Below are 9,794 nucleotides of genomic sequence, written 5' to 3'. Positions count from 1 at the left end.
CCTGGTCCAGCAGACAGGGCAATGGACGGAAGACCAGGAAGCCAGGGGGCTGCTCCTATCTCTGCCACTGACTTACTGCGCAGCTTTGCACAAGTCACTTCACCTCACTGCGACTCAGTTTCCCCACTGCAAGAAGGGGGTCAGGATGCCAAACCCACCCTGCTTTGCAGTTCAGCTTGAGACTGCCCAATCAAGAAGAGATGCTAATTAGTGTGTTGTAGCTACCTCCCCGTTCAACAGGGAGTGGGGTTGATGAACTTGGAATAAAATAGCCAGATGCCTTTGAGTCACTCCTGGCTGGAGATAATTTAGCTTTCTGTCCCATGATCCTCCTGGGTCCTACCCTGGCCCCATCCTCTCTTTCCCCATTTAACCCCCATGAGCCCTTAGTCCCAGGGAGCTGAGCAGAGTTCACAGCCGTGGAAGGGACCTTCGGGGATTTCCACGCGATCCCCAAAGGAATCGATATATGAATCAAGATTTAAGAAACCAGCTAAATACCAGCACAAGGCACCATTGTCATTTGCATTTGTCTTGACAGCACGTTTGTACTCTGTCTCCTGCTGTGGGATGGGGCGGGAGGCTTCCCTGAGGTTAGTCTGATGTTTGGAGCCAGAACCGGGAGCTGGAGACAGCAGAGCGCTTCTAACAAGCTGTGCCCTTTTATCTCTCTAACTAGAGATGTATGGTCCCCAGCACCATAATAACCGAAGAGCTCATAACATGAAGGGTGAAGGTAGGAAAGCATTATCATCCCCGTTTCATCTTTGAAGAACAAAGATCAAGCAACATCCCCAGGCTCATGAAGGGAGCTGGTTGCAAGGCTGAGAATGGCAAGCCCGATCTACTGAATCCCAGCCTGGTGCGTCCCACCCCCAGGCCCGCTCCTTCCACACCCCAGCAGTGCCAGGATTAATTCCCTGCACAAAAGGGCTGCATTTCTCCAACACAACCATGGCAAAGGGCTGCTTCCTTACTGCTTTGGTGCACTGGACATCCTTCCCCAGCAGCCAGTTGAGTTCCAGGTTGCCTTCCCCCTGGTAGCAGGACTGCAGGCGCTCCTTGATCTGGGTGTTGATGGTTCGGATGGGGAAGATGCACAGAGCCGAGTCGTCGGGGGGCTGGTGGTACTGCTTTTGCCCCTTGGAGAAGATGGCAAAGAGGACATCCTCCTGGGCGGCGATGTTGAGGGCCTTGGCCAGCACATCGCCCGGCTTGGAGAGGTACGCGGCTTGCAGGAGACGGTACTCCACGTCCCCCTTGACGCAGCCAAAGGGCAGAGAGACGTAGGAGTGGAACTTGGGGTCGTCCTTGCAGAGGCGGACAATACGGGACGTGTAGAAGAGGTCGTTGGCCGAGTTGATGGAGACGCCCTCGGGGGTCTCGGGCTGGACAGTCAGGAAGTAGACGAAGTTGCCGCTGGCAAAGCCGTAGACGTAGAAGATGTCGAAGTGCGAGACGAGGGCCAGCGTGTCGGAGGGGATCTTGATGAGCGAGGAGACAAAGTCGCTGTGGAGCTCGTAATCCAACATAGCCGATGACTCCGGGTCCCGGGGCAGCTTGCGGCTGGAGAGGGTGGGGAAGTAATCCTGCTTGCCGTCCACCGCCGTGCCAATGAAGAGCTTGCCGTCCTCGCCCTCGGAGCGCACGATCACCCCGTACATGGTGCCGGTCTTGTTGACGCTGGAGAGGTAGTGCTCCTTCTTATGCGATGGCTCCACCAGGATGAAGAGGTCGTCCAGCCTCAGCAGCTTGCAGACGCCCTGGTAGAGGCTCCCACAGGCCAGCAGCCGGTTCTCCGAGTAGTCGATGATCAGCAGCTTGTTGACGTTGTTGGTGAGGGTCAGGATCTCGCTGCACGGCTGCACGATAAGAGGCGGGTAGCAGGATTTGTTGTCCTCCTCCGGGCCCGTCTTGTGAGCCACCAAGATGGTCAAGTTGCCCGAGAGCTTGTAAACCCGGTTGATGGCTCCGACGTAGACAGCCCCCGTGCTCCGGTGGACGGTCAGGTGGTTAAAAGTCCAGTCTCTGTTCTCAGAGTGGAAAGTGCTGAAGAGGGCAGTGCCGGCCACGCTCCGGGAAAGCAGGACCAAAACCAAGACGACGAAAGCCACTGACCAGCCGTCGGAGTCCAGTGTCCGAGGCCAGCTCTTCCTCTGATCCATCCTGGGGTGGGGGAAAGGAGGAAGGGGAGGGTGAACTTCCAGGCTCCCTGTACGTGTCGCTTGCCCCGGCAATGTACCTCACATGTTTCTGGAGGAAATAATAAAAAAAAAAAAAACAACAACCAAAAACAGAGACAGAGGATTAGCTCTGGAGTGCCTTGAAGATATAATTCAAGGGAGGTTTTTTAATTATACAGTCCTTGAGATAAAGCGAGGACGTCTCTAAGCCCAGCAAGAATTAAGCAGGTCTCCTAACTTATTGGTAAACAGTTCAGGCTTGTTGTCTTGCCATTTGGTTCTGCCTCCGTGCGTTAATTCGCTATGTGCTTTAACTGTTTATAATGTGCTCTGCATTGAGCATTCAGCCTCATGGTGCCCGAGGGGACAACCATCCTCAGGCCTGCAACAAGGAGGCTGCACCCCGCCATCAGCCAGCCCCGCCGGGATAAGGGGACCCCCTCTGTAGGATGCAGCACTGGAAGGGAGGGAAGGACCTGGATTTTATTTTGCCTTTACGTATACAAGTCTCAAGCGAGCGCCCTGTCCATTTGTGCAACGGTGCTTTGCACTCCTGCTGCCTCCCCCTTCCCTCTGCAGAGTAACGCACAATTTAGCACTTTTTGCCCCGGGGGACCCCTAACCATTTCACAAAGTCAGATGCTTCTCCGACGTGAATCCTACCTGTGCAAGCCCCTCGAGTTTGCTAAGCAAAGCGGTTTCTGCAAAACTTCCATTGTCCTTAGTCATGCCCCGGATGTGATCTCTTGGCATTTCTGGGTGATTATTTTTGCTCAATGGTCTCATTTTAGAGCCCACAGACCTATGTCAGGTCTCCACGCTCTGCTAGGTGGAGAAAAGTAACCACCAAGGCGGCGCGTGCTAGAAGCAGGCAGGGTGAACAACACAGAGGAGACTAATGGGAAACAGCGGGAGAGAGGAAAGCAAAGGAGCAGTGGGATGAGTTTGGACCCAAGCGGCTGCAACGAAGCCCCGTTTGCAGAAGCGACATCGGCACCTGCTCCTCAGCCGAGAAGCACTAGGAAGTTAGCAGGACGAGCAAGGCACCAGGTCACTTCTGCAAATGGGATTGGGTGCACGTTAGTTGGCAGCACGTTTCTAGGCTCAGCCGCTGGGCACCCCTCAAGCCAAATGACCCCCCACCCCTCCCTGTGGCCAGCCTCCTCTTGCCCTAAATGAAGGTGCCCAAGAGCTGACCGTGGTCTCGCTCACCGAACACTTAATGAAAACCAACACAACCTCGAGCTGCTGAAATCATCCCACACCTTGTCAAGACCCCCTCACGCCAAAGCCTCCGCAAAGGAGACGGGATCTCATCTGGGCGACACAGGCTCACCTCCGAGAGCGGGACTGCAAGGGCTCGGCAGGTCTCCTTGCTGAAAGCTACCTGGTGCAGCCCTGCTCGGGCTATTGCAGCGGCAGAACAAGCTGAACATGCAGTAGTGGGTTCGGTAGCAATAGCAAAGGTCCCCTTTCGCGACCACCGCGGTTGTGGCACAGCGTGCTGGCTGCAAATCGTTTCACAAAAGCCGAACGAGGAGAAGCCGCGGGTGCGCAGGAGCCAGCGCTCCTTCTGCTGGCTCAAGATGAAGCCTGGCACTCCAGGTGCAAACAGCCCAGCAGCTCGACTAGGAAAGAAATGGTTAGGGGCTGGGACTGGGAGATGCAGGTCAACCACAGACCGCTTGGGTGACCTTGGTCAAGTCACTTAGCTTTTCCGTGCCTCAAACTGGAGACGATCCCTGCGTCCCTCCCATCCAGGGGCCTCGGGAGGACAAAATGCATGTAACTGCTTGGGTTTTACGGCAAACAAAAGGAGCTAGTAGCTAGATTCCCAAAGCAAACCACCTGCCAGGAGGTGTCTCATGAAGGCAACATGTTCGAGCCTGGCCACTGGGTTTTTTTAATGTGAACTGGCTCCCCACGACTCCTGTGCATGTTACATTGATGTCCATGACAGATGCTGGCCCCTCTCTCAAAACAGACAGGCCCTAGAGTCCAACAAAACGACTCTCTGGAATGAGTCCCTAATTCAACTGCAGCTGTCAACACGCACAACCCCAGGTACTAACTGGCAGCGAAGCAATGCCAGAAGTGAAGTGCTCCACGACCTTAACGTGACACCCAGGAGCAGGACGGGCTTGTCCCGGCAGCTTGGGGCTCGCCTCTTTGGACCAGCCAGCCCCGTCAGCCCACCGCGCTAAAACGTCAGCCCCACCAGCCAGGAGCTGCCCACTGCCCCTTTGCTCAGTGTAAACCTGTTTGGAGCAATCCAAGATTAAGTGTAGGATAAGGCTGAAGAAAAAGAAAGGAGAGAAGGCAGCAGCAGGCCAGGTAGTGAGGTCCAGCCCAGAGGCACATCCCCAAAAAACAACAAGCACTAGCAGCAAAGGCTGGGGATAATGCTTCTAGCAACTGCAGCACACAAGGTTTTTCACTCAACTTGGACCCAATGTTTTTTTCTGAGATCTTAGCACACTCTGCAGAGCTGGGCAAGTGTCCTGCGCCTGATTTTACACAGGGGGAAAGAAAGATGCAGAGAAAAGCTGGCTCAGACTTGCACATATCAGAGCCAAAACTGACTCTGCGATGGTTATGCTGGCCATTAGGCCAGCACTGCCTATGAGCCCAGTCTGCCTACCAATAGGCTTTGCTACCCATGGTGTTGGTCATCACTGTGGCTACCTAAGCATGGTTAGCCAGTACAATCCCCCCCAGCACAGACGCATGGCGCCAGTGCAATCCGTAACTTGCACTAATGTGGGGTAGCGGGGAGAGGTCATGGTGCAAACCGATATGCACCAAGACTGCGCTCCTGTGCGAGGAGCTTGCACCGATGCCATCACACCAGTGCGAGAAACCCTGCATCACTGGGGAAAGCCAGGGGTCTGGCACAGACTTTGCAACAATCGGTTTGACCCAAATCAGTTAAGCCTGATAACTACATTCAACCAGGTTTATCTCAAACCAGTTTCAGCTAATTTTCACACTGGTTTATGTGCACTGTTGTTACAGGTTTAAACCAGGGGCAGCGGGTCGGACACAATGATCCTTTGTGGTCCCTTCCGACTCTACAGTCTATGAATTTATGAATCACCCTTGAACTGGTTTATGTTCAATGTCTGTCCCTAGGCTTGGAGGCCAAGGACCAAATGCCTCTGACCCAGCGTGGTGCATCACACGTCCCGGCGAGGAAGCTTGCTCTGCTGCTGCCTGCACCGGTGAATAAATGCAAGACTCTCCCTTTGCTGTCAAGCAGGCAAAGCTTTGATTGACTCCGATCTCAGTTTGGGTATTTAAATGGTTTAGGCTGCCCAAATCTCCACACAGCTCCTACGCGAAGGGCTGCTCTTTAAGCTTGTTATCACGGAGAAGTCAAGAGACAGGTGCCTTTGAGAGGTGACTAGGGAGCTTTGTCCCCAGCTGCAGTCTCTCGTCTTAGTGTCAACGAGAAGACAGGGGACAGGCAGCAATAACAAGCTCCCGGTTCAGCGAGGTGATGCTCTTCCCCGCCTCGCCTGCTGCTTATTGGCACTCTCTTGCTTTCTACCTTTGGTGGCGGCGGTCTTGAATCTTTCCCGGCCACCATGCAAATGAAGCTGCATTCCCATTACGCAGCAAAGACCATGGCAGAAGTATAGGATCCTCCACGCGCCGAGCAGGAGGGAGTCAGAAGTCAGGGTTCCCAGCTAACCTTTCCACTCTGCCTCGCTCGGCAATGTAATGAGAGGAAAATCCCAAGTGAAAGTCCTGAAAAGTTTTCCGTTTTCTGGCCACAGAGTGTTTCCAGCGGGCAGAATCAAGCGGCTCCCAAGCCGTTGCTTTCCACGCTGCGAGCTGCCGCTCAGGCACGCAGGAGTTACCGATAACCCGCAATAAACACCGATGACCTGATTGCAGGCACCGTGCTTTTCCAGGGCAGCTTTGTTCTCGGATAAAATGACAGCACATCCTGACACAAGATACGGAGTAGTTAGCAGGGAGAGGCAGGCTAGCAATGTCCTGCCTTGTTTTAGACTAAAGGAAATGCCAGAAAGCTACACGTGGGAAAGGAACAAGAGGGGAGAGAAAAAAATAAATCATTAAAACCGATGCCAGACATGCAGGTACAGGGGTCCCTAAGCAACCTCCAGGCAGCCTGCAGAAAAAACTCGAGTTTGCTCGATCTGATCATGGATAAAAAAAAAGGGAGCTGATCGGCCACCCCCTCACATACCGTGGGGACCCACGTGAAAGCTTGAATTTCATTCCTTTGTGGTGTGTCACGGCCCAACACCCTTTGGTCTTATCCGGTACAACAGAGTTAATGACGGGGATGCTGCTGGAGAAAAGGGAATTTTGCTCATTGATGTGAGGAGGGGATTTCTAAGGAAACGGTCATCTCCGGGGCCAAATTAGAGGCCCCACTAAAGATAGCTCATTTAAAAACATTTTTTAAAATGCTCTCTGTTCATCTCTACCCCTTGTCAGGGGGAGAAAGGCTCCTATGGGAGAGGACTCCCATGTTTCTAGGAAGTTTAGAGGGCAAATATAGCTCTTCACTACATTTCAGATGGACTCGAGGAATTCTTGCGAGGCAGCAAAGAGTTTCCTGTTCAGTGTGTGTCTATATAAACCAACCCGAGACTTGCAAACTGTTGCCATCCCAAATAAAGACAAAAAATAATGTCTTGATTATTGTCAGAAGGTAAAACATCGCTTGTATTCTGCCCCCCAAAATATGGGGTTCCTCTTATTAACGGGTGCTTCAGTGATCGCCACTAACTCAGAAAGGGGAAGGGAAGGCAAAAGCTAATATAGGCCATCGAACAAACTGTACGTCAAGATTATTTAAGTACAGGTACACTGCTGGTGTCCTGGAAATGAGACCAGCGGTATGGTACCAAGGAGCCAGGGCTTCAGTTTTCCAAGGAAGCAACACGGCCCCTACCTGACATCCCGCTGAGATGCAAAAGGAGTTGTGTGCTTCTCTCCCTTTGGCCTAGCTCTGCTAGAAAAACCTTATGTTCTTACCACATTTTGGCTAACAGATGGTGAGTAACACAAGGTGTAATCTTAGTGAAGGCAAGGCAGCGCCCGAAGCTCTCTCACGTTAGCAGGTCAAGATAAAGAGCATGAAGGAGCTTAGGGCTTATCTAGACCCCTTAACATATGTCCAAAATAGGTACTGTCTTGTTTTCACTGTGTTTTACATCATGCCAGCTACTGCATATTACTTAACCCATGATAAGAACATAGATTTTTCTTTTTGGAAAAAACCCATCTCTGCTATTTTGAAGCCCTTCAAGGGGTTTGATCCCTTAGCGCCACTGGCTTGAGCAAAGGCAGGGCCAGCGATAACCCCAGCTCATCCGCTCTTGCTTCATTTACGGCGTACAACAGCAGATCGCAAACCTTTAACACCACAAACAATACGGAAGTGCCATTTTGTACGAACTAAATTGTTCTCCAAAAACCTGTTGATTTCAACAGTGGCAGACTTTCAGCGGAGAGCCCGAGCGCAGTTTGACCTTTTCTATCCCAACCCGAATCTCATGCTATTTTGAAGCGAATGCTTTTAAATGCTGTCCACCTCCTGGCTATGCACCGCTTCCAAAGGGCAAACTGAAGGGTCTCCCGAGCCTGTGCTCAGGAGAAGGCTCTCAACTCTACCAGCTGCTTCTCAGACACGCGCGCGTGGCCGATAACCTGCAAATGCTGATAACCCAATAGCAAAACCCATGCTTTCAGGCCAAACGGAGGAGAAGCACACGCCAAAACCTCAGGAGTTTCTGCAAAACAGAGCTGCCATTTGCAATCCAATTCAACATGGTCCTGATTTTCCTCCGTGCCTTTCAAAACTCAACTGCAAAAGGGGGTTTTAGAGGTAATGTGAATATCCGCTGAGGGGTAACATTAGCCGCGAAGAAAGGGCTGTGCTTTCAGGTGAGGTTTAAAGGCTGCGGAGAGTGAATGGTGCTGGGTAGCAATCCCCGAGGCCAGCAGCTGCTGGAAAAGTTCATCCGGCTCCAGGGATGAACGCCAACGTATGAAGGGATAGGCTAGGGGAGAGAGAAGGTGGCCTGTCTAGCACAGAGACTGATAAAGCCAAATAGACGGCTATTCGAAACGCAGCTGCGAGCCAGTGGAGAGGTACGAGAGCCGGGTCCAGCTGGGGAGTTAAACACCGAGTGTGAAGGGCTGGCGCAGGCAAGTTTAACCCGGATCCTTAATACTCACTGACCACTTTTTTTGTGAGTGGCTGCACAGGGTATAATTTAGCCTCAAAAGTGACCTTAAAAGCAATCTGGATCCATTTGGTAATGCAAGGTGGAAGGGAGAGGAAATTCAGGGACACAATACAAACCCCAGCAGCTGAAAAGCCTCAATTAGACTGAAAGGAGTTATCTGGTATTTAAATAATTATTAGATTGAAGGAATAATCATGGGTCTGAGCTGATTTTTTTCCCCCACTGTCATCCTAATGGAGACTATAATATTATTATTCAAATGCCCATGATTCTCATTGAGGGGGGGAAGGAAAAAAAAAGGCTCATTTAAGCTCCATGTGACAGGGCTGCAGGAGGCCTGATTAGTCATTTCTCTTATTTCAGCTGTCACTCAGGCCCAGACACCACAGTTTGTCATTAGTGGTATTTTGTGCACATGAGAAAAAAAAAAAAAGGAAAATTAAAAACACAAATAAAGGAGAATTTCCTGTAGTAAATGATGGGCCCCAAAAAACCAAACGCTAATTCTCGTGTTGTGGTGCAGCAGCTGCATTCACTTCACTAAGCTGCAGACTTCTTAACAAGGGTATGTTTGGCTTGCGATCACTCCCTGTCGTAGCTGCGGGCTAGAAATACGCCGCTTTCCCCAACTCAGCTGCTGTCCCCACAAACCTGCAGTCTTTCGCCTCCATCTTTTACTGCTCCATGGGTGTCTGGATGTGGGACTCCCCTTTCCCCCCAAAAATAGATGGGGCAGGCTCAGCTTTCACCGAAGTTGGCAGCTTTCTGGCTGCTCCATGACCGGTGTCTATGGAAGGCTTCCCAATGCCGTCTCTCTGGCTTGTGTAGGGTCATTTCCATCCAGACAAGTGTGTGCAGGGTGCTGTGTTGAGACCCTGCACTCTTAGTTACATCACTGGTAAACGGAGGTGCATTGCTATAGCACTGCAAGTTTGTAGTATCCGAGTCACTGCTTATCCTCAGTACAGTCACACACTTACCCTCAGTACGGTTTGCACCGACCTCTCTGCTTGGGTGAACGGCAGGAATCGCACCCTCAGCCTCATGGGTCTCTACCAGGACGCTCAGTGTGTTTTATGAACGGAGCAGCGTGGGATCTGGGGTCGAGTTTGTTACATAAAGGGATGCACCACATTCTGCCTACAGAGGAAGAGGGGTGTAGCACAGCATCCTCGGAGAGACTCCCCATCGCATCCAGAACCACGCTCAGACGCATCTCGTCCACCATGGCTTCAGATCCTCCCTCTCTGCTTTCTGGCTGGACTTGGCATTGCTGAAAGCCGGCACGAAAGCCGTTGCCAGACACGCAGGTGGCCCAAGCCGTTCTCACTAGGTTTCCACAGCCCAGTGTGGCTCTCATGGCCCATCTCACCCTCCATCC

General features: G+C 51.9%; 1 protein-coding gene across 1 annotated transcript in view; it reads right to left on the bottom strand.

The window, feature by feature from the left end:
• The window catches only part of PLXNA2 (plexin A2), a 249,898-nt gene that overhangs the window by 218,877 nt on the left and 21,227 nt on the right, over positions 1 to 9,794 (bottom strand). The window contains 1 exon segment of the mRNA XM_025212958.1: positions 978 to 2,253. Coding sequence (XP_025068743.1) covers positions 978 to 2,165 — 1,188 coding nt within the window. The 5' untranslated portion in view covers positions 2,166 to 2,253.

The sequence above is a fragment of the Alligator sinensis genome, unplaced genomic scaffold, assembly GCF_000455745.1.
Source record: "Alligator sinensis unplaced genomic scaffold, ASM45574v1 scaffold1499_1, whole genome shotgun sequence".
In the NCBI taxonomy this organism is placed as follows: domain Eukaryota; kingdom Metazoa; phylum Chordata; order Crocodylia; family Alligatoridae; genus Alligator; species Alligator sinensis.
The sequence above is the reverse complement of the archived record's forward strand: the minus strand, read 5'-3'. Positions and strand labels throughout refer to the sequence as shown.